At 39.0% G+C, this 26,657-nt stretch overlaps 1 protein-coding gene across 1 annotated transcript in view; it reads left to right on the top strand.

The window, feature by feature from the left end:
- CFAP61 (cilia and flagella associated protein 61) overlaps positions 1–26,657 on the top strand; it is an 854,500-nt gene that overhangs the window by 80,963 nt on the left and 746,880 nt on the right. Inside the window, exon 7 of the mRNA XM_053712009.1 lies at positions 19,531–19,684. Within this exon, the coding sequence (XP_053567984.1) occupies positions 19,531–19,684 (154 nt within the window). The remainder of the gene's footprint in view (positions 1–19,530; positions 19,685–26,657) is intronic.

The following is a 26,657-nucleotide window of genomic DNA, read 5'->3' on the forward strand; positions in this document are numbered from 1 at the left end:
CATGTGTGTTATGACTGCAAAAAACAGTATATAAATAATTTTAGTGAGAAACCCAAGTTTGTGAAAAAAAAATAATTATATGATAGCATTTGGCAGTGAAATGGTGGCAGGAAATATACCAAAATGGGCCTGATTGCTTAGATTAGAGCACACACTCATTTATTGCCTTAAAGAGATATTCCAGCCGAAATTGGAAACCACATGGGTACATTTCGGCAATGAACAGAAGCAATTTTGTTTTATACATGCATTAGCAAAAATGCTTCTAATAAAAGCTATAGCTGTTTCAAAAGTGTATTTAAGTATGCACCGTGCACCAGCATTTTAAACAGAGCACTTGCTCAGAGAGCCTAAGGTGCTTATACCATCTGGTAATGACTCAATTTGTTAATTGCTGACATGATAGAAGCACCACTGATGAAAGGAGCAGCTGCAGTATTTAAAATGTGGGTGCAGTGACAATATTTAGCTATGTTTCACATGCACGTGCAGAGAAAAATATTAACACTAAACCAGTGATAACCTTGACTAGAAGCATTTTTGCCAATACATGTATATTGCAAATATGTTTCTATTCAAAGATGTAATAAATCTATGTGCATTAAAATTTTGACTGGAATGTCCCTTTAACTTTTCACCAGGACCATGAATTCCGCCAGTCTTTTAGAGGGGTGTATCCTAGGAATACTCTTGATTTACAAAACCGTATCACAATCTTGCACTTATAGTCAGCAGATATAGATTTCTGACCGGTATTATCAGTGTGTATTTCCTGTGATAACAATCCCAAAATATTAATCTCATGATTTTTTGGAATAAACCCCCCCAAAAAAATATGCACAATTAACAACACAATGGAAGTTTTGCAGGTTTCAGGGATTACATCACAGGCTGAAGGGTCTGGATGTTGACTCATTCCTTTTAATAGTGTGTAGTCATGCAAATAGGTGACGTTATATTTACCTGTTGTGCTCCAAAACTCTAGAGATTTGTGTGTATGTCTCTAAGAACACAAATACATGCAAAGAGAGAAGCGCTCTATCAGGAACGAACAACGGCTCAGTAGCTTGTTATATGGCGAGATACCACCCAGTAGCCACCTCTGTATGTCTCTAAGAACACAAATACATACAAAGAGAGAAGCGCTCTATCAGGAACGAACAACGGCTCAGTAGCTTGTTATATGGCGAGATACCACCCAGTAGCCACCTCTGTATGTCTCTAAGAACACAAATACATACAAAGAGAGAAGCGCTCTATCAGGAACGAACAACGGCTCAGTAGCTTGTTATATGGCGAGATACCACCCAGTAGCCACCTCTGTATGTCTCTAAGAACACAAATACATACAAAGAGAGAAGCGCTCTATCAGGAACGAACAACGGCTCAGTAGCTTGTTATATGGCGAGATACCACCCAGTAGCCGCCTCTGTATGTCTCTAAGAGGTTTAAATATTATTATTATAATGGGCACATGTGTTTGTTGGATTATCATTTTGGCTAATTTTCTAAGTGTAAAAGTGCTTATTATTCATTTTTTAACATTTATTTTTCAGCAGTTAGTGTTTGTATCTGCTTCCTAACGTAATCAAATATGATGGGGTAATATCAAGACAAATATTACATGTGAAAACTTCTGGGGTACTCAGTAATAGGTAGAAAAGTGTGTAAAATGGTCCTTTAAATGTGTCTTTATGTGATCAGCCCCAAAATGTAATTTAAAACATTAGTTTGGATTATAGATATTTTTGCAATGCAGTCCTAAATTGCTGATGTATGCTATACTTAAATAAAAAATGACTTTAATGCCCCTTTAATGATTTTTGTGTATGTGTATTGGTTGTTGGTTTCAAAACTAATTATGACTGACAATGAGCCATTAGTACAACAGCATACTGCAAACAGCAGAGCAATAAATAATAGATTCCTGTGTTCCAACTTCAGAATAGGCAGCAAAAAACATTTTACGCTATAAGTGTAGATCCGTACTAGAACTGCTGTTGATTGGATAGACAACTCTATGCGAGCCAAGACTGACGCCAATTCACCCTGCCGAGAATTAAGCTGGCAAACCATCTTTGCACATATGGTAGATGGATTGGTTAATCAGCTTCTGCTGAGCGCTGGCCCCAAAATTACAGAGCAGCCAGACAACTGCTACGCCCCAGCTTTTGTTCAGACTCTTAACCAGGACAAAAACAATCACTCAGTCATTGGAAATGAAAAAGAAAAATGAATGTGTTTGTTTTGGATATTTCTCTTGCTGCTTTTTGCATAACAGCTGTGTGAGCTTGGATTATTTTATAGCAAATAGTTCTCTGTTAATTTTTAGATTTTAGGAAATAGAGTGGCATTTCTTAAATGGCCTTCTTGCAATGAAATTAATAATAATAATAATAATATATGTCTGATATGTCTGTATACAGTGTGTGTGTATGTATGTGTGTGTGTATATATATATATATATATATATATATATATACAGCATATATATATATATATATATATATATATATATATATATATATGTGTATGTATATATGTATGTATGTATGTGTGTGTGTGTATATATATATATATATATATATATATATATATAGTTTCCATAGAAACAGAAACAAACCAGGATTTTTCCAAATAAACGAGTCAAATGTATTTTATATATATATATATATATATATATATATATATATATATATATATATATAAATACATATATACATACACACACACACAACATATATATATATATACATATACATACACACATATATATATATATATACAGTCCCAATGTGAATCCGCCCTCGTGGGGTCAGCCACCCGGTTGTTCTGTGTAAATATAATAGTTCCCACAGAAACCGAAACAAACCAGGATTTTTCCAAATAAACGAGTCAAATTCATTGACGTTTCGGGGAATAAAACTCCCGTTCTTCAGAACATACAGTGTACCTACAAAACCGTGCTTAAATACAGTGATACAACAAACAGAACCTCTTTCTTCCTGTCAAAAAAAGCGCCAAAAATGACATTTTCTCCTGTTAAGTGTAGTCAGTCCACGGGTCATCCATTACTTATGGAATATTTCTCTTCCTAACAGGAAACTGCAAGAGAATTACCCAGCAGAGCTTGCTATATAGCTCCTCCCCTCACCTATCATAGTCAGTCATTCTCTTGCAGCCTAACTAGTAGGAAGCTGTGAGAGATCTGTGGTGTTTTTTTAACTTAGTTTATTTCTACAATCAAAAGTTTGTTATTTTTAAATGGCACCGGAGTGTGCTGTTTATTCTTAGGCAGCATTAGAAGAAGAATCTGCCTGGGTTTCTTTCTATGGTCTTAGCAGACGTAACTAAGATCCACTGGCTGTTTCTCATCTGAGGCGTGAGGTACTTTCAGAGAAGGGGAATAGCATGCAGGGCTCCCCTGCAACAAATGAGGTATGTGCAGTAATTTATTTTCTGAGGAATGGAATTGACTGAGAAAATACTGCTGATACCATTGTAAAGTAAGTTCAGCCTTAAATGCAGCGATAGCGACTGGTATCAGGCTGATGTGTGTGTGTGTGTGTGCACTGAATGTATTTTCTAAGGAATGGAATTGACTCTGAAAATACTGTAAATACTGAAATAATGTATGAGCCTTAACTGCAGTAAAAGCGACTGGTAGCAGGCTTGTAAATAATAATACATAACTTTTAAATGTATGTTTAAAACGTTTTACTGGCTTGTTAATCGTTTTTTGTGAGGTACTTGGTGATAAAACTTATTAGGGCATGATTTTTACCACATGGCCATTTTTGTTTTCTGCATAGAAACAGTTTCTGAGCTTCCCCACTGTTGTAATATGAGTGGGAGGGGCCTATTTTAGCGCTTTTTTACACAGTAAAAATTCAGTCACAATCTGTCTACTTCATCCTCCATGATCCAGATCGTCTCTAGAGAGCTCAGGGGTCTTCAAAATCCATTTTGAGGGAGGTAATCAGTCACAGTAGTCCTGTGACAGTGTATTTGACTGTGAGAAAAACGTTAATTATATAATTGTTATCCGTTTTTGGGTACTAAGGGGTTAATCATCCATTTGCTGGTGGGTGCAATCCTTTGCTAACTTAATACATTTACTGTGAAAATTTGGTTGCTATAACTATTTTTGATCATTGTTATTTCAACTGTGTTAGTTTTTCTGTGCTTCTTAAAGGCACAGTAACGTTTTTTATATTGCTTGTAAATTAATTTTGAAAAGTATTTCCAAGTTTGCTAGTCTCATTGCTAGTTTGTTTAAACATGTCTGACTCAGATGAATCTCTTTGTTCACTATGTTTAAAGGCCAATGTGGAGCCCAATAGAAATTTGTGCACACAATGTATAGATGTCACTTTAAATAAAAGTCAAACTTTATATGTTAAGAAATTATCACCAGACAACGAGGGGGAAGTTATGCCGACTAACTCTCCTCACGTGTCAGTACCTTCGCCTCCCGCTCAGGAGGTGCGTGATATTGTGGCGCCAAGTACATCAGGGCGGCCCATACAAATCACTTTGCAAGACATGGCTACTGTTATGACAGAAGTACTGTCTAAATTGCCAGAATTAAGAGGTAAGCGCGATCACTCTGGAGTTAGAACAGAGCGCGCTGATAATGGTAGAGCCATGTCTGATACTGCGTCACAATTTGCAGAACATGAGGACGGAGAGCTTCATTCTGTGGGTGACGGGTCTGATCCGGGTAAACTGGATTCAGAAATTTCAAATTTTAAATTTAAGCTTGAGAACCTCCGCGTATTGCTAGGGGAGGTATTAGCGGCTCTGAATGATTGTAACACAGTTGCAATTCCAGAGAAAGTATGTAGGCTGGATAAATATTTTGCGGTACCGGTGTGTACTGACGCTTTTCCTATACCTAAAAGGCTTACAGAAATTGTTAACAAGGAGTGGGATAGACCCGGTGTGCCCTTTTCACCACCTCCTATATTTAGAAAAATGTTTCCTATAGACGCCACCACACGGGACTTATGGCAGACGGTCCCTAAGGTGGAGGGAGCAGTTTCTACTTTGGCTAAACGCACCACTATCCCGGTGGAGGATAGCTGTGCTTTTTCAGATCCAATGGATAAAAAGTTAGAGGGTTACCTTAAGAAAATGTTTGTTCAACAAGGTTTTATATTACAACCCCTTGCATGCATTGCGCCTGTTACTGCTGCGGCGGCATTCTGGTTTGAGTCTCTGGAAGAGACCATTCGCACAGCTCCATTGGATGAAATTATGAACAAGCTTAAAACCCTTAAGCTAGCTAACTCATTTGTTTCTGATGCCGTCGTACACTTAACCAAACTTACGGCTAAGAACTCCGGATTCGCCATTCAAGTGCGCAGAGCGCTGTGGCTTAAATCCTGGTCAGCTGACGTGACTTCTAAATCCAAATTGCTTAATATTCCTTTCAAAGGGCAGACCTTATTCGGGCCCGGCTTGAAAGAAATTATTGCTGACATTACGGGAGGTAAGGGCCATGCTCTACCTCAGGACAGGGCCAAATCAAAGGCCAAACAGTCTAATTTTCGTGCCTTTCATAACTTAAGGGCAGGAGCAGCATCAACTTCCTCCGCTCCAAAACAGGAAGGAGCTGTTGCTCGTTACAGGCAGGGCTGGAAAGTTAACCAGTCCTGGAACAGGGGCAAGCAGGCCAAGAAACCTGCTGCTGCCCCCAAGACAGCATGAAGAGAGGGCCCCCTATCCGGAAACGGATCTAGTGGGGGGCAGACTTTCTCTCTTCGCCCAGGCTTGGGCAAGAGATGTCCAGGATCCCTGGGCGTTGGAGATCATATCTCAGGGATATCTCCTGGACTTCAAAACTTCTCCTCCACAAGGGAGATTTCATCTTTCAAGGTTATCAGCAAACCAAACAAAGAAAGAGGCGTTTCTACGCTGTGTACAAGACCTCTTACTAATGGGGGTAATCCACCCAGTTCCGCGGACGGAACACGGGCAGGGATTCTATTCAAATCTATTTGTGGTTCCCAAAAAAGAGGGAACCTTCAGACCAATCTTGGACTTAAAAATCCTAAACAAATTTCTAAGAGTTCCATCATTCAAAATGGAAACTATTCGAACCATCCTTCCCATGATCCAAGAGGGTCAGTACATGACCACGGTGGACTTAAAGGATGCTTACCTTCACATACCGATTCACAAGGACCATTACCGGTATCTGAGATTTGCCTTCCTAGACAGGCATTACCAGTTTGTAGCTCTTCCCTTCGGATTAGCTACGGCCCCAAGAATCTTTACAAAAATTCTAGGATCACTTCTGGCGGTAATAAGACCGCGAGGCATAGCGGTGACTCCGTACCTAGACGACATTCTGATACAAGCGTCAAGTTTTCAAACTGCCAAGTCTCATACAGAGATAGTTCTGGCATTTCTGAGGTCGCATGGGTGGAAGGTGAACGTGGAAAAGAGTTCTCTATTACCACTTACAAGAGTTCCCTTTCTAGGGACTCTTATAGATTCTGTAGAGATGAAAATTTACCTGACAGAGGCCAGGTTATTAAAACTTCTAAATGCTTGCCGTGTCCTTCACTCCATTCCACACCCGTCAGTAGCTCAGTCCATGGAAGTAATCGGCTTAATGGTAGCGGCAATGGACATAGTACCATTTGCGCGCCTGCATCTCAGACCACTGCAATTGTGCATGCTAAGTCAGTGGAACGGGGATTACTCAGATTTGTCCCCCCTACTAAATCTGGATCAAAGGACCAGAGATTCTCTTCTATGGTGGCTCTCTCGGCCACATCTGTCCAAGGGGATGACCTTTCGCAGGACGATTGTAACAACAGACGCCAGCCTTCTAGGCTGGGGAGCAGTCTGAAATTCCCTGAAAGCTCAGGGATTATGGACTCAGGAGGAGAAACTCCTCCCAATAAATATTCTGGAGTTAGGAGCAATATTCAATGCTCTCCTAGCTTGGCCTCAGTTAGCAACTCTGAGGTTCATCAGATTTCATTCGGACAACATCACGACTGTGGCTTACATCAACCATCAAGGGGGAACCAGAAGTTCCCTAGCGATGTTGGAAGTCTCAAAGATAATTCGCTGGGCATAGTCTCACTCTTGCCACCTGTCAGCGATCTACATCCCAGGCGTGGAGAACTGGGAGGCGGATTTTCTAAGTCGCCAGACTTTTCATCCGGGAGAGTGGGAGCTCCATCCGGAGGTCTTTGCTCAACTGATTCGTCGTTGGGGCAAACCAGATCTGGATCTCATGGCATCTCGTCAGAACGCCAAGCTTCCTTGTTACGGATCCAGGTCCAGGGACCCGGGAGCGGTGCTGATAGATGCTCTGACAGCCCCTTGGGTCTTCAACATGGCTTATGTGTTTCCACCATTCCCAATGCTTCCTCGTTTGATTGCCAAGATCAAACAGGAGAGAGCTTCGGTGATTCTGATAGCGCCTGCGTGGCCACGCAGGACCTGGTATGCAGACCTAGTGGACATGTCGTCCTGTCCACCGTGGTCTCTGCCTCTGAGACAGGACCTTCTAATTCAGGGTCCTTTCAAACATCCAAATCTAATTTCTCTGAGGCTGACTGCATGGAGATTGAACGCTTGACTCTATCAAAGCGTGGTTTCTCGGAGGCGGTTATTGATACCTTAATACAGGCTAGGAAGCCTGTTACCAGAAAAATTTACCATAAAATATGGCGTACATATTTACGTTGGTGCGAATCCAAGAGTTACTCATGGAGTAAGGTTAGGATTCCTAGGATATTGTCCTTTCTACAAGAGGGTTTAGAAAAGGGCTTATCTACTAGTTCGTTAAAGGGACAGATTTCTGCTCTGTCTATTCTTTTACACAAACGTCTGGCTGAAGTTCCAGACGTTCAGGCTTTCTGTCAGGCTTTAACTAGGATTAAGCCTGTGTTTAAGTCTGTTGCTCTGCCGTGGAGCTTAAACTTAGTTCTTAATGTTCTTCAAGGCGTTCCATTTGAACCCCTTCATTCCATTGATATCAAGTTGTTATCTTGGAAAGTTCTGTTTTTGATGGCTATTTCCTCGGCTCAAAGAGTCTCTGAGTTATCTGCCTTACATTGTGATTCTCCTTATCTGATTTTTCATTCAGACAAGGTAGTCCTGCGTACTAAACCTGGGTTCTTACCTAAGGTAGTTACTAACAGGAATATCAATCAAGAGATTGTTGTTCCATCTCTGTGTCCTAACCCTTCTTCAAAGAAGGAACGACTTTTGCATAATCTGGACGTAGTCCGTGCCCTGAAATTCTATTTGCAGGCAACTAAGGATTTTCGTCAAACTTCTTCCCTGTTTGTCATTTACTCTGGACAGAGGAGAGGTCAAAAGGCTTCGGCTACCTCTCTATCTTTTTGGCTTCGTAGCATAATACGCTTAGCCTATGAGACTGCTGGACAGCAGCCTCCTGAAAGGATTACAGCTCATTCTACTAGAGCTGTGGCTTCCACCTGGGCCTTTAAAAATGAGGCCTCTGTTGAACAGATTTGCAAGGCTGCGACTTGGTCTTCGCTTCACACTTTTTCAAAATTTTACAAATTTGACACTTTTGCTTCGTCGGAGGCTATTTTTGGGAGAAAGGTACTTCAGGCAGTGGTTCCTTCTGTTTAATGTTCCTGCCTTGTCCCTCCCTTCATCCGTGTACTTTAGCTTTGGTATTGGTATTCCATAAGTAATGGATGACCCGTGGACTGACTACACTTAACAGGAGAAAACATAATTTATGCTTACCTGATAAATTCCTTTCTCCTGTAGTGTAGTCAGTCCACGGCCCGCCCTGTTTTTACGGCAGGTCTAAATTTTAATTAAACTCCAGTCACCACTGTACCCTATGGTTCCTCCTTTCTCGTCTGCTTTGGTCGAATGACTGACTATGATAGGTGAGGGGAGGAGCTATATAGCAAGCTCTGCTGGGTAATTCTCTTGCAGTTTCCTGTTAGGAAGAGAAATATTCCATAAGTAATGGATGACCCGTGGACTGACTACACTACAGGAGAAAGGAATTTATCAGGTAAGCATAAATTATGTTATTTCTGGTATAGTTTCAAGTAAACTCGGATGTTAACAACCTTCACTTCCGGTACTATCATATAACGTGATACTCAAACAAATGTGCAGAAAATCAAACATTCTTACTACCATTTATAGGTTATCATCATAATTACAAACTCATCAGTGTTGGATACATCCTTGTATTGTGCCTAAAATAATCATGTGCTTTCAATAACATGTGCAGTCTCAAACCGTCAATCTCCCATATCAAGGGACTGGTAGTTACGTCACTTCCGGTTCTGGTCCTGCCGGAATAGTGTCATATCCGACGTCACTTCCGTACTATTTGTATACAAACACATATACTTACTGGTGTTTGAGATCATTTGAACATTATGTCTATACCTAAACAATGCGAATCTAGCAATATAGGCAGCTAAAATATAAAGCCACTCGTGAATATTGTTAAACATATAACAATTCTCAAAAACAATGCAGTGATAGTACAACTCAATTAAAACATAGAGGATGGGCATCAGTATAAGTAGTTATGGCTCCAGTACATAGTCATATCAGATACGGCTTCTAATTGGATACAAGAACAAATATCATACAATAATAAATCAACATTGCATATTAGCAACATAGTTACCACATCACTCATACAATATGCCCTAATCATAAATAGTACAGAAGTGACGTCAGATATGACGCTATTCCGGCAGGACCGGAACCGGAAGTGACATAACTTCCGGTCCCTTGATATGGGAGATTGACGGTTTGAGACCACACATATTATTGAAAGCACATGATTATTTTAGGCACAATACAAGGATGTATCCAACACTGATGAGTTTGTAAATATGATGATAACCTATAAATGGTAGTAAGAATGTTTGATTTTCTGCACATTTGTTTGAGTATCACGTTATATGATAGTACCGGAAGTGAAGGTTGTTAACTTCCGAGTTCACTTGAAACTATACCGGAAATGATGTCATTTTTGGCGCTTTTTTTGACAGGAAGAAGGAGGTTCTGTTTGTTGTATCACTGTATTTAAGCACGGTTTTGTGTGTACACTGTATGTTCTGAAGAAGGGGAGTTTTATTCGCCGAAACGTCAATAAATTTGACTCGTTTATTTGGAAAAATCCTGGTTTGTTTCTGTTTCTGTGGGAACTATTATATTTACAGGGAACAACCGGATGACTGACCCCACAAGGGCGGATTCACATTGGGACAGTGTATATATAAATAATATAATATATATATATATATATATATATATATATATATAAAAAACATGGAAGGGAACTGCACTCCAAGACCGGATCAGGTACACATCCAGCCCTGGGTGCTAAATAGCACTCCAAAAAAGCTGTGATATCACCAGAGCCACAGGCAGTTAACCCCAGTCCGGAATGGGTGCAAGAACCAAGGGAGATTACAAATAAAAAGTAATACAACACATAGAAACACCCAGCACTCACCAGCTAGCTCACAGCTAAGATAAAATCACAACTGGAAAGGTTAGTCACCTCATCTGGCCAAATGGGAAAGCTCAGGCACCACGTCAAGGTCCTTTCCTTTGCCTGAGTCCCTAACACAGGCACACCATCATGCGAGCTCACAAAGCTAAACAAACTGAGAACAAAGAAGGGGTGCACAGGTGGCTGTAATCACCCATAGAAAATACAAAACATGGAAGGGAACTGAACTCCAAGACCGGATCAGGTACACATCCTGTGACTCAGTAACATCCAGCCCTGGGTGCTAAATAGCACTCCAAAAAAGCTGTGATATCACCAGAGCCACAGGCAGTTAACCCCAGTCCGGAATGGGTGCAAGAACCAAGGGAGATTACAAATAAAAAGTAATACAACACATAGAAACACCCAGCACTCACCAGCTAGCTCACAGCTAAGATAAAATCACAACTGGAAAGGTTAGTCACCGCATCTGGCCAAATGGGAAAGCTCAGGCACCACGTCAAGGTCCTTTCCTTTGCCTGAGTCCCTAACACAGGCACACCATCATGCGAGCTCACAAAGCTAAACAAACTGAGAACAAAGAAGGGGTGCACAGGTGGCTGTAATCACCCATAGAAAATACAAAACATGGAAGGGAACTGCACTCCAAGACCGGATCAGGTACACATCCTGTGACTCAGTAACATCCAGCCCTGGCTGCTAAATAGCACTCCAAAAAAGCTGTGATATCACCAGAGCCACAGGCAGTTAACCCCAGTCCGGAATGGGTGCAAGAACCAAGGGAGATTACAAATAAAAAGTAATACAACACATAGAAACACCCAGCACTCACCAGCTAGCTCACAGCTAAGATAAAATCACAACTGGAAAGGTTAGTCACCGCATCTGGCCAAATGGGAAAGCTCAGGCACCACGTCAAGGTCCTTTCATTTGCCTGAGTCCCTAACACAGGCACACCATCATGCGAGCTCACAAAGCTAAACAAACTGAGAACAAAGAAGGGGTGCACAGGTGGCTGTAATCACCCATAGAAAATACAAAACATGGAAGGGAACTGCACTCCAAGACCGGATCAGGTACACATCCTGTGACTCAGTAACATCCAGCCCTGGGTGCTAAATAGCACTCCAAAAAAGCTGTGATATCACCAGAGCCACAGGCAGTTAACCCCAGTCCGGAATGGGTGCAAGAACCAAGGGAGATTACAAATAAAAAGTAATACAACACATAGAAACACCCAGCACTCACCAGCTAGCTCACAGCTAAGATAAAATAACAACTGGAAAGGTTAGTCACTGCATCTGGCCAAATGGGAAAGCTCAGGCACCACGTCAAGGTCCTTTCCTTTGCCTGAGTCCCTAACACAGGCACACCATCATGCGAGCTCACAAAGCTAAACAAACTGAGAACAAAGAAGGGGTGCACAGGTGGCTGTAATCACCCATAGAAAATACAAAACATGGAAGGGAACTGCACTCCAAGACCGGATCAGGTACACATCCTGTGACTCAGTAACATCCAGCCCTGGGTGCTAAATAGCACTCCAAAAAAGCTGTGATATCACCAGAGCCACAGGCAGTTAACCCCAGTCCGGAATGGGTGCAAGAACCAAGGGAGATTACAAATTAAAAGTAATACAACACATAGAAACACCCAGCACTCACCAGCTAGCTCACAGCTAAGATAAAATCACAACTGGAAAGGTTAGTCACCGCATCTGGCCAAATGGGAAAGCTCAGGCACCACGTCAAGGTCCTTTCCTTTGCCTGAGTCCCTAACACAGGCACACCATGATGCGAGCTCACAAAGCTAAACAAACTGAGAACAAAGAAGGGGTGCACAGGTGGCTGTAATCACCCATAGAAAATACAAAACATGGAAGGGAACTGCACTCCAAGACCGGATCAGGTACACATCCTGTGACTCAGTAACATCCAGCCCTGGGTGCTAAATAGCACTCCAAAAAAGCTGTGATATCACCAGAGCCACAGGCAGTTAACCCCAGTCCGGAATGGGTGCAAGAACCAAGGGAGATTACAAATAAAAAGTAATACAACACATAGAAACACCCAGCACTCACCAGCTAGCTCACAGCTAAGATAAAATCACAACTGGAAAGGTTAGTCACCGCATCTGGCCAAATGGGAAAGCTCAGGCACCACGTCAAGGTCCTTTCCTTTGCCTGAGTCCCTAACACAGGCACACCATCATGCGAGCTCACAAAGCTAAACAAACTGAGAACAAAGAAGGGGTGCACAGGTGGCTGTAATCACCCATAGAAAATACAAATCATGGAAGGGAACTGCACTCCAAGACCGGATCAGGTACACATCCTGTGACTCAGTAACATCCAGCCCTGGGTGCTAAATAGCACTCCAAAAAAGCTGTGATATTACCAGAGCCACAGGCAGTTAACCCCAGTCCGGAATGGGTGCAATACCCAAGGGAGATTACAAATAAAAAGTAATACAACACATAGAAACACCCAGCACTCACCAGCTAGCTCACAGCTAAGATAAAATCACAACTGGAAAGGTTAGTCACCGCATCTGGCCAAATGGGAAAGCTCAGGCACCACGTCAAGGTTCTTTCCTTTGCCTGAGTCCCTAACACAGGCACACCATCATGCGAGCTCACAAAGCTAAACAAACTGAGAACAAAGAAGGGGTGCACAGGTGGCTGTAATCACCCATAGAAAATACAAAACATGGAAGGGAACTGCACTCCAAGACCGGATCAGGTACACATCCAGCCCTGGGTGCTAAATAGCACTCCAAAAAAGCTGTGATATCACCAGAGCCACAGGCAGTTAACCCCAGTCCGGAATGGGTGCAAGAACCAAGGGAGATTACAAATAAAAAGTAATACAACACATAGAAACACCCAGCACTCACCAGCTAGCTCACAGCTAAGATAAAATCACAACTGGAAAGGTTAGTCACCGCATCTGGCCAAATGGGAAAGCTCAGGCACCACGTCAAGGTTCTTTCCTTTGCCTGAGTCCCTAACACAGGCACACCATCATGCGAGCTCACAAAGCTAAACAAACTGAGAACAAAGAAGGGGTGCACAGGTGGCTGTAATCACCCATAGAAAATACAAAACATGGAAGGGAACTGAACTCCAAGACCGGATCAGGTACACATCCTGTGACTCAGTAACATCCAGCCCTGGGTGCTAAATAGCACTCCAAAAAAGCTGTGATATCACCAGAGCCACAGGCAGTTAACCCCAGTCTGGAATGGGTGCAAGAACCAAGGGAGATTACAAATAAAAAGTAATACAACACATAGAAACACCCAGCACTCACCAGCTAGCTCACAGCTAAGATAAAATCACAACTGGAAAGGTTAGTCACCGCATCTGGCCAAATGGGAAAGCTCAGGCACCACGTCAAGGTCCTTTCCTTTGCCTGAGTCCCTAACACAGGCACACCATCATGCGAGCTCACAAAGCTAAACAAACTGAGAACAAAGAAGGGGTGCACAGGTGGCTGTAATCACCCATAGAAAATACAAAACATGGAAGGGAACTGCACTCCAAGACCGGATCAGGTACACATCCTGTGACTCAGTAATATCCAGCCCTGGGTGCTAAATAGCACTACAAAAAAGCTGTGATATCACCAGAGCCACAGGCAGTTAACCCCAGTCCGGAATGGGTGCAAGAACCAAGGGAGATTACAAATAAAAAGTAATACAACACATAGAAACACCCGGCACTCACCAGCTAGCTCACAGCTAAGATAAAATCACAACTGGAAAGGTTAGTCACCGCATCTGGCCAAATGGGAAAGCTCAGGCACCACGTCAAGGTCCTTTCCTTTGCCTGAGTCCCTAACACAGGCACACCATCATGCGAGCTCACAAAGCTAAACAAACTGAGAACAAAGAAGGGGTGCACAGGTGGCTGTAATCACCCATAGAAAATACAAAACATGGAAGGGAACTGCACTCCAAGACCGGATCAGGTACACATCCTGTGACTCAGTAACATCCAGCCCTGGGTGCTAAATAGCACTCCAAAAAAGCTGTGATATCACCAGAGCCACAGGCAGTTAACCCCAGTCCGGAATGGGTGCAAGAACCAAGGGAGATTACAAATAAAAAGTAATACAACACATAGAAACACCCAGCACTCACCAGCTAGCTCACAGCTAAGATAAAATCACAACTGGAAAGGTTAGTCACCGCATCTGGCCAAATGGGAAAGCTCAGGCACCACGTCAAGGTCCTTTCCTTTGCCTGAGTCCCTAACACAGGCACACCATCATGCAAGCTCACAAAGCTAAACAAACTGAGAACAAAGAAAGGGTGCACAGGTGGCTGTAATCACCCATAGAAAATACAAAACATGGAAGGGAACTGCACTCTTGGAGCTTTCCCATTTGGCCAGATGCGGTGACTAACCTTTCCAGTTGTGATTTTATCTTAGCTGTGAGCTAGCTGGTGAGTGCTGGGTGTTTCTATGTGTTGTATTACTTTTTATTTGTAATCTCCCTTGGTTCTTGCACCCATTCCAGACTGGGGTTAACTGCCTGTGGCTCTGGTGATATCACAGCTTTTTTGGAGTGCTATTTAGCAGCCAGGGCTGGATGTTACTGAGTCACAGGATGTGTACCTGATCCGGTCTTGGAGTGCAGTTCCCTTCCATGTTTTGTATTTCCTATGGGTGATTACAGCCACCTGTGCACCCCTTCTTTGTTCTCAGTTTGTTTAGCTTTGTGAGCTCGCATGATGGTGTGCCTGTGTTAGGGACTCAGGCAAAGGAAAGGACCTTGACGTGGTGCCTGAGCTTTTCCATTTGGCCAGATGCGGTGACTAACCTTTCCAGTTGTGATTTTATCTTAGCTGTGAGCTAGCTGGTGAGTGCTGGGTGTTTCTATGTGTTATATATATATATATATATATATATATATATATATATATATATATACTGTGTGTGTATGTATGTATGTGTGTGTGTATATGTATATATATATATATATATATATATATATATATATATATATATATAGTATCTCACAAAAGTGAGTACAGCCCTCACATTTTTTTAAATATTTTATTATATCTTGTCATGTGACAACACTGAAGAAATTACACTTTGCTACAATGTAAAGTAGTGAGTGTACAACCTATATAACAGTGTAAATTTGCTCACCCCTCAAAATAACTCAACACACAGCCATTAATATTTAAACCATTGGCAACAGACGTGAGTACACCCCTAAGTGAAAATTACCAAATTGGGCCCAATTAGTCATTTTTCCTCCCCGGTGTCATGTGACTCGAAGGGGATATATTGTCCTTGAAACGTCACTTTTTTTCAAGTAAAATTTGATCACAAAAAATTCCAGTGAGTGCTAGTTTTTTGTATTTATATATATATATATATATATATATATATATATATATATATATATATATATATATATATATATATATATATATATATATATATATTTATATATACATACAGGTAGAAAACCCTTTGTCCAAACTGCTTGGGACTGGAAAACAGTTAGGGTTTTTGAATTGTTCGGATTTTGGAATATTTGCATGTGTAAAATTGGAGAGTTTGGAGACGGGATGGGACCAAATGTAAACAGCATCTTCTACAATTTAGGCAATATTTACATGTCATAATAAATGCAACCTAAAGGTAGTTTTTTTATAATTTTTAATACATTTTTCTACATAGTACCCTCAGAAAGATAGTACATTACTGTAATCAAAAAGGTAATAAATGTTGTTTTAAATAAATATAGACTATTATTTGCATTTTACAACACAAAAAATCAAACCAAAGACACAGGCAGAGAAGATTGGGACTTACAGAAATACAGAAGGGGAAATATAATATTTTTGTTAATTATATTTAAATATATATATATTAATGAAATGAATGAAACTGGATTTTGTAATTCCTGATTTGGAGATTTTGTACCTGTATTGCATAAAAAGAGCTTTCACTGGATGTCAGTTACAGCTAACTATTTATTCACAGAATTAAGACATAAGTGTAAAATTACAAAAAAATATATAAATAAAATAAATACAAATATTAATTATCCCATTCCCCAAAACCTGTAGCTTTCTGTCTGTAGATAGAATCCCAAAATGTTTTTATTGGCATCCTCTGATTCAGCTAAGACCAAACATATATATATTAAAATACTTCTTAAGGTCTTTATCTTAAGCTATGTATATCATGTTCTAAATGATGCCATGGGGTAACTCTCATTTGGTATAGCAGAAATGCCCAAATTCTCAAAATTGACTCCCAAAACTATATATATATTTAAAGTAGACAATACTAAGGGGTCAATTTATTATTGTGCGGACGGACATGATACGATGTAGCGTATCACGTCCGCCGCACATTGATAAATGCAGACAGCATACGCTGTTGGCATTTATCTTTGCACCAGCAGTTCTTGTGAACTGCTGGTGCAATACCGCCCCCTGCAGATTTGCGGCCAATTGGCCGCTAGCAGGGGGTGTCAATCAACCCGATCGTATTCGATCGGGCTGATTGCTGTCTGCCACCTCACCTTCATAAATCGACCCCAAGGTATTGATTGGAGTGCAACTTCAGAGCTCTGGTTAACTGTTAGGCATGAATAAAAATTTGCACAAAACATCAAAAATAAATTTAACAGTGCAGTTACATTCATAACACCACCATAATTTTTTTTTATTTTTTTTTTAAATTGCATAAAATTTTTATAAGGTCTCAAAAAGTTGAGGTCTCAGGTGTTAGAAAGAAAAAAAAATGAAATGCAAAGGGCTTTAACATTGAAATTACATACATATATATATGTATGTATGTGTATATGTATGTATGTATGTATATATATATATGTATATATATATATATATATATATATATATATATATATATATATATATGTGTGTGTGTGTGTATATAAGAGTGTACATATGTATTTATGTATTTATATGTATTTACAGACCTATTTACACATATAAACACATAAGTACAAATGTATACATATATAGACATAGTGCACTGGAGCCCTTTGCAGTCAAGTAGCTGAAAACATGAAAAAACATATTAAGGCAATATTCATATTTAATAAAGTGTTTAACTGTGTATTTACAGTAAATATTATACATTCTTTGTATTTTTAAATAGATATTCCTATATATATATATATATATATATATATATATTACCAAGGTACCAGCAGATATATATATATATATATATATTACCAAAGTACCAGCATATATATATATATATATATATATATAGATGTATTTATGAATAAATAGAACATATTCTGATATGTGAAGGATATTGGAATAAGTAATATTCAAATTTTCATGTCAGGTTAACAAACTTGAGAAAATGTGATCCGGTTTGCATTGGGTAGGGTGTTAGTTCCCCCCTCCTCACACACACACACACTTTTCACGCTCCATTGACATCTATAGAGTAATATGTTAACGCGTGCACAATATTGTAACTTCAGCTTTTTCCTTGTGTTGTGTTAGCGCATGAGGGAAAACTTTTTACGCAAAAGCTAAATTCGAGAGCAGTTAGCACTGGAGCTATAAATAGCACTCCACTCGTAATCTAGCCCTAAATCTGGTGGGGTAAAAAAAAATCTACTGTGGTAAAATTAGTGACATTTATATTAATAACAGCAGACTTTACAAAAGTGCTTTCTTGAGAATTTGTCTTTGCTTATTTGGGGGGATTAGGGGGCTCATCTTCAGTGTCAGTTTATTCACTGTAGGGTTAAGCTGGTATTCAGATCCAGAGGGGTCAATATCTGAATCTGATTAATTAACAAAATGATATGCTGCCTGAACACTAAAAACTTTTTCTGCCATAATCTGATATAATACAGTACAGATTTCTGCATTCTCTCTCCCCCCTGTATATAGTAGTACAATGAAATGAAATTATAATAAAGGTCCTCAAATATTTATAATTACATTTTACAAAAAAAATGTTTATGCTTTTCCTAGTGGGTAGCCCATTTACTGGCCGATGACTGGAAACGTCATGTTACGTCAGCATCAGTAGGCGTCCCACTTGAAAGCAAAAATCAAAACAAAAAGGCTTTTTCTGGAATACAATAAAAGCTTTCAAAAAACTTTTTGTTTGATATTTATATAATATAGGTAGATGAGCAGATCTATAGATAGATTTATAGGTCTACCGCTGAAAATACAAAGTTGCCTTTTAAAAAGCTCCTCTGCTATACAGTAACGATTCTGCCTGTCTGGAAGAATAATTACTATATTGATATTTTTCTTTCTATTTGCCCCATGTGATCACTGCAATAGCCTATTGCAGTGATCACAGGTGTGAACCACTACTATTGGCTCCTTGCATTGCTGGGTGTTTATTATTTTAATATATTTAATAAATCATAATATTTATATATAGTTAATAGTTGCTGTAAGGGAGGGGATTACCCTTCTTCCCAGACAGCCCTCTTATCTCTCGCTGGTCAACTTCATGTTAAGTTCCTGCAGCCAGTCTGCCAGTATGTAGTCAGGACAGATTTTTTTTCCCCTTCAAATTTCTCTTTATTTTAGGGATCCTTCCCACCCCCACCCTCCTCTTCACCCTCACCTCACCATAGTTTTTGTTTCTATAGTGTAGGGATCCCTCCTCATCTCCCACCTAACTGCTGTTTTTTTCTGTAGTGTAGGGATCCACCTCCCTCCCTCTCGCCTGCCAAACTGAATTTTGTAGTGTAAGGGTCAGCACCTCCCTCCCAACCACCTACAATCGCCACCCACCCGCCACTGATCATCCAATCCCACTCCTCCCATATAAAGGCAGAGGCTTTCTGCCCTTCCCCTCAGTTGCTTCTCCTGCTGGGACCACAACCTGCACAAGACTGTTGAATGTAGATACTGCGTCAACACAGTAAGCTGGAAAAAGTACTGTGTAACGTAGTACGAAGGTCCTTTTGGCAAGGGGTTACTATAGATATTTACTTTGATAAATGTTATAAGCTTGATAAAGTTAATCCATTGTTTCTGTTGCAGGTGGATGGCATTGCTGTAGGCTTCATGAGTGTGAGTTCTGAAGTGAATGTTAAACTACTACAGGAATGTTTTGACCTGGGGCCTTTTCATGGACTATGTAAGCCACATCCTGACGATGTTCTTCATTCAAAGGAAAAATTAAACTCCAAAAGAGGTATTGTGGCAATATTTCTATTAGTTGGTGTTTATTGTTATTGTTATTATTATAGTGTTATGCAGGTATATTAATTGATTCAGATACAGTATGCAATTTTAAGCAACTTTCTAGCTTACTCCTGTTATCAATTTTTCTTCATTCTCTTGGTATCTTTATTTGAAAAAGCAGGAATGTAAGCTTACGAGCCGGCCCATCTTTGATTCAGCACCTGGGTACAGCTTGTTGATTGGTGTCTAAATGTACCCACCAATCAGCAAGTGCTGTCCAGTGTGCTGAACTAAAAATGGGCCGGCGTAAAAGCTTACATGCCTGCTTTTTCAAATAAAGTTACAAAAAGAACAAAGAAAAATTGATAATACGAGTAAATTAGAAAGGTGCTTAAAATTGCATGCTCTATCTGAATCATGAAAGAAAAAAATTGGGTTCAGTATCCTTTTAAGGGTCACAAAAGTTTATCCTAAAAGAAGTAATTTTAAAGGATATTATATTTTTTTATTCTATAAAATGGATGATCACATACTGAGGAAAAGACTTTTCTTTTTATGTTTGTGAGGCATGCCACAGTCAACCATTAAAGAAGCGGGAGTCTTGCTTATTAGCCAGTTAGTAAACAGTCCTGAAGGTCCAGATGTACAAATAAACAACTTTAATATATTTTTTGGTGATTAAAAATATTTTTAATTATAAAGATGAATGTTCTTCCTAAAATTCAAATGCTACCCTAGCTTATAAGGCAGAGAGATATTACACTTTTACATAGGCTGTTTGCAAATGTTATACGGCAGAAACACATTAGATCAAAGGGGATTAAAGCTACCTGATATCCAATGGTATAACTGGGCCTCACTTATCAAATTAGTGGTTGGTTGGGTAGTGGGGACACAGTATTTTAGTCCTTTACACTGAGGTGGTAGTGCCGTTACTTGTGGCCTTCCTTCCACAATCTCCATTTGGTAGTTTGCCTCAACCATGTTTTATATAGATTAGTGTTCTATATAAAGATCCTTTGCATCCTTGGAACAGATTCTGTAAAATATTGAAATTACCACAAAGGGTAACTACATTTTTACAGTTCAGAGGTAACCCTGAATTTCTGCCCAGGGCCGCCACTAGAAATTTTGGGGCCCCTGACTCAACCATTGATCAGGGCCCCCCCCCTCCTTTGACATGTGCAATTTTTGACCAAGTGACTAAAACGTATATGCACTTTATTCTTAATTGTCTATTTAAACTTAGAAATGTTGTAAAGGTAGTAACATACAGACACACTCATACACTGAAACACACAAACACACTCACACATAAGGATTCACATATAGACACTCTAGCAGACACGCAAAGAAACACACTCAGACACAGAAACCCAAACAGACACTTAGCACGTGTTTACATTGACCTGACAAGTAATGAGGTAAACTACAGTTTTGTAAAAAAAGGAGATTTAGAAAACAAAATATGGAGTTCTGATTATCTTTTTGTAAAGGAAGATGACAACTAAATTATGACAACAGCATGCAGTGGCTGAAAGGAAGGGCCCTGAACTGCCTAATTTAAAGGTTAAATGGTGGAGTGGTTACTTCCGGAAAGGTCTTGTTAGTCTCAAAGTCTGTAGAAAGATGTGAATAATTAGTAGTAAGGTCAAAATGTCCTAAAAAGGAACAGACAATGGACACACACACACAAACTCAAACTTGCACATACACCCAAGGAAACGCCGACAGAGACAGCCTCAGAAAACACACAGAGACACCCACAGAAAACACACAAAGACACACACACACACACACACACACACAGAGACAACCACATGAAAAACACAGAAAGACATACATACACGCACCCTCACTGAGACATCCACAGAAAACACAGACATACATACATACATACATACAAACACCCTCACGGAAACACCCATAGAAAAAGCTCAAATACATATGCACACACCCTCACAGACATCCACAGAAAATGCACAAAGACATACACACCCACCCTCACAGAGAGACCCACAGATAAAAAATACATACACATAGAGACACAAACCAAAGCACAAAGACATAAACACATACACCCACAGAAACACTCACAGGAGGAAACATTTATGCACCTTGCATCCCCTAAATCAAAAGTGTGTGACATGCATGATAAAAAATGCAGAAATTAAGAGATCACTTTTTAAAGAATCATATTTGTAAATGTGCAAACAAAAATAATTATGTGAATTCAAAATTGTACATTAATGAGCTGGGTAGATGGCTAGATGAAGAAAAGTACCTTTAAAAGGTTGACATATGTTTGTTTGTTTTTTTCCCATTTCCCCCAACCAAGAGCACCACTTCAAATATAGTGTACAAATTTTCCCATCTGTCAGCTGTACTTATGGATTTTGAATATGCTGTACTCTATATGGTCTTGGTGGGACCATAAGCTGTGGTACTCATACCATTAGATCTGGTTAAATGCAGGATTTAGGCTTGTTGGTATGTATTTCAAAACAAAGTCAGCTGTAGTGTAAACTGAACAGTTTTAAGTTAACCTGTCTCATTTCAAACACTGAGCAATCTTAGTCTGAGAGTATAAAATGTTATGCAGATGTAAAAATCTTAGATAAAATGCCTCCTTGCATCTGGAAAGTCCTTGCATAAAGGGGCAGTAAACTGGAATGTAATTATATATATATATATATTATATATATATATATATATATATATATATATATATATATATATATATATATATATATATATATATATATATATATATAAAATGCATATCTGCCAAAAGGGCATCTACCATTTGTGTATTGAGGAGGAAACATTTCTGCATGGTTTTAAATATAGAATTTCTACAGCATTGTCAAATATTCATAAATACAATGCTGCTAAAAAAAAAATGTTTTTATGGACCCTTGGCCCCACCATACTACCACACTGAAGTTACAATCCAAAATTGCACAAAGAAGTAAGTCCTACCTCCTCTTCAAATGAAAGTGATCTGCCGTCTGACTCAGGCACACACTGTACAAAGTGCCAAGTCTGTCTCACACTGAGCATAGTGGTTTAGTGCACACTAAGAAATCCTCTCAAATGCTAATACTTTACTACTTGTAATAACATTTCCCACGATCAATTAGCACTCTGCTGTAGTACCCACTGGTGGCTGACAAAATTAAAAAAAAAAAAAAAAAATTTTTTTTTTTTTTTTTTAGTTCTTGCCTCATGGGGCCCCCCTGGCTCATTGGGCCCCTGACAGGAGTCACCCCTGTCACCCCCTGATGGCGGCCCTGTTTCTGCCTGGGATGACAACAAAGGTATTTCAAGTGTGGCACTCTAGGGGGTGACTAATATTTGACATCTGTTAAATTATATTTCTAAGTGTATCTTTATATTTGAAGAGAAACAGGAAAAGTGTGATATACCACATCAAAGTTATTTTGCTTATATGCAAAGTCTACACTATATTGAGTAAATCCTTAAGAACTCTCCTGATTTATGTCACTTGGCACAACAGGATGTTCATTCAATCTCCCAGACTTACTGATAAACCATAAAAGTGTAGAAATCATCAATCCTATTAGTTGAAAATTTGCAGGTGATATCCAAATCTCACATCTTTAAAAGACAGCATATTACACCTCAAATGTGCTACATTATCCTTAGCTTCACAAGAAACACATAATATAATTCTTACATAGAGCCTACCACATCGATAACAGAAAACAAATGCATCAAGTGTTCTAGGGAGAATCCAGATTTTCTACATCTTGTGTGGGATTGCCCCAAGACTATATATTTATGGTTTTAAATAATGTATTGGTTGAGTAAAATATGTAAAAGCCCTGTTTCCCTTACATGTGCTGTTTTTACAGAAAGATTACTTCCCCACACGCCATCGTAGCCTATGTTTTCTAGTCATCTTAATTTCCACTTGTTAATAGAACAAGAAGATGTAAAAATGGATGTAGTTAAGAAAGTAGAACAGATTATTGATAAGTGGGACAATGTATCTACACAATCTTCCTAAAAATGTTAGATTAAAAATTGTATCTCCATTCCATAATACTGAATATGTACTTAATGAGCAACTAACTGGGAGATGGAAACTAGACTGCTTATTAGTTCTGAGATATGATAGGCCTCCTCTTGATATATGCTCCACTTGCTGTGGGGGTCTTGTGCTCCGCTCTGCAACTTCTTGCAATTTTTCTGCATTTTTAAATGTGGCTTTATATGTTTTTGGTTATTTGAGGTTTGCATATACAAAAAGAGTTGTTATTTGGTAGGTTGGTATTTATATAAAGGAAAATACTTAATTATGTCTTTGATTAAGTTTGCTACATTTTATTTTCTTTCTATAGTATTTCTGTATGAACAATTGAGTGCAAAATAAAGATATAAAAATATTTTAATATGATTAGAAATTTAAAAGATTTAATAAAGCTGCGGCTGAAATCATTTTCACAAGAGAAACAGCAGACCAAAGGGTAATGGTGTCAAGTGGAGGGGAGGCCTTGGCTCAGGAAAAATCTGCATAAGCACTTAATTAGTACATAGTTTTTCATCCAAGCGCTATTTAGTGCTCCCGCTCGAGCGTAAACTTCGCTAGACGGAAGCTTTTTGCGCACATTATGCATATTATAAGTTGAAAGTAAAAAGTGTAACCAAATTTCTCCACCGTGTTAACGTATTCTCCCCATAGAAGTCAATGGAGAGCGCAGAAGAAACACAACCTAACATCTATTTATAAATATACAATATTAAATATACAATATTAAAAAATATTAATAATTATTTTTTTTTAATTATTATACATGATGTAGAAAAAATCTAAATAATCCATAGAATATTTTTTACAGTATGTATAATAATTTTTGAAAATTATTATTATTTTATATTTAATATTTCAATCACACACACATTGAAGTTAGCAATTCTTCATGTGTGCTAACCTGACACCAAATTATACCTGAATCGTGAACCCCTATGCATGTTAATGCATATTTCTTTCATGTAATTAGCAAGAGTCCATGAGCTAGTGACGTATGGGATATACATTCCTACCAGGAGGGGCAAAGTTTCCCAAACCTTAAAATGCCTATAAATACACCCCTCACCACACCCACAAATCAGTTTTACAAACTTTGCCTCCTATGGAGGTGGTGAAGTAAGTTTGTGCTAGATTCTACGTTGATATGCGCTCCGCAGCAGGTTGGAGCCCGGTTTTCCTCTCAGCGTGCAGTGAATGTCAGAGGGATGTGAGGAGAGTATTGCCTATTTGAATGAAATGATCTCCTTCTACGGGGTCTATTTCATAGGTTCTCTGTTATCGGTCGTAGAGATTCATCTCTTACCTCCCTTTTTAGATCGACGATATACTCTTATATATATATATATACCATTACCTCTGCTGATTTTCGTTTCAGTACTGGTTTGGCTTTCTACAAACATGTAGATGAGTGTCCTGGGGTAAGTAAGTCTTATTTTCTGTGACACTCTAAGCTATGGTTGGGCACTTTTTTATAAAGTTCTAAATATATGTATTCAAACATTTATTTGCCTTGACTCAGGATGTTCAACATTCCTTATTTTCAGACAGTCAGTTTCATATTTGGGATAATGCATTTGAATCAATCATTTTTTCTTACCTTAAAATTTTTTGACTTTTTCCCTGTGGGCTGTTAGGCTCGCGGGGGCTGAAAATGCTTCATTTTATTGCGTCATTCTTGGCGCAGACTTTTTTGGCGCAAAAATGTTTTCTGTTTCCGGCGTCATACGTGTCGCCGGTAGTTGCGTCATTTTTGACGTTCTTTTGCGTCAAAAGTGTTGGCGTTCCGGATGTGGCGTCATTTTTGGCGCCAAAAGCATTTAGGCGCCAAATAATGTGGGCGTCTTATTTGGCGCTAAAAAAATATGGGCGTCACTTTTGTCTCCACATTATTTAAGTCTCATTATTTATTGCTTCTGGTTGCTAGAAGCTTGTTCACTGGCATTTTTTTTCCCATTCCTGAAACTGTCATTTAAGGAATTTGATCAATTTTGCTTTATATGTTGTTTTTTCTATTACATATCGCAAGATGTTCCACGTTGCAACTGAGTCAGAAGATACTTCAGGAAAATCGCTGCCCGGTGCTGGAGCTACCAAAGCTAAGTTTATCACTTTTGGTATCTGTTCCTTCAGCTGTTGTTTGTATTAAATGTTATGACAAACTTGTTAATGCAGATAAAATTTCCTTTAGTACTGTTACATTACCTGTTGCTGTTCCGTCAACATCTAATATTCAGAGTGTTCCTGATAACATAAGAGATTTTGTTTCTAAATCCATTAAGAAGGCTATGTCTGTTATTTCTCCTTCTAGTATACATAAAAGTCTTTTAAAACTTCTCTTTTTTCAGATGAATTTTTAAATGAACATCATCATTCTGATACTGATAATGGTTCTTCTGGTTCAGAGGTTTCTGTCTCAGAGGTTGATGCTGATAAATCTTTGTATTTGTTCAAGATGGAATTTATTCGTTCTTTATTTAAAGAAGTAATAATTGCATTAGAAATAGAGGATTCTGGTCCTCTTGATACTAAAACTAAACGTTTAAATAAGGTTTTTAAATCTCCTGTAGTTATTCCAGAAGTGTTTCCTGTCCCTGATGCTATTTCTGAAGTAATTTCCAGAGAATGGAATAATTTGGTTTACTCCTTTTAAAACGTTTAAAGCAATTATATCCTGTGCCATCTGACAGATTAGAGTTTGGGACAAAATCCCTAAGGTTAATGGGGCTGTCTCTACTCCTGCTATATTTTTAGCGGATGTTGCTGCAGCTTCAACTTTTTGGTTAGAAGCTTTAGCGCAACAAGTAACAGATCATAATTCTCATAGCATTATTATTCTATAACATGCTAATTATTTTATTTGTGATGCCATCTTTGATATCATTAGAATTGATGTCAGGTATATGTCTCTAACTATTTTAGCTAGAAG

The sequence above is a fragment of the Bombina bombina genome, chromosome 4 (genome assembly GCF_027579735.1).
Source record: "Bombina bombina isolate aBomBom1 chromosome 4, aBomBom1.pri, whole genome shotgun sequence".
NCBI classification, from domain to species: Eukaryota; Metazoa; Chordata; class Amphibia; order Anura; family Bombinatoridae; genus Bombina; species Bombina bombina.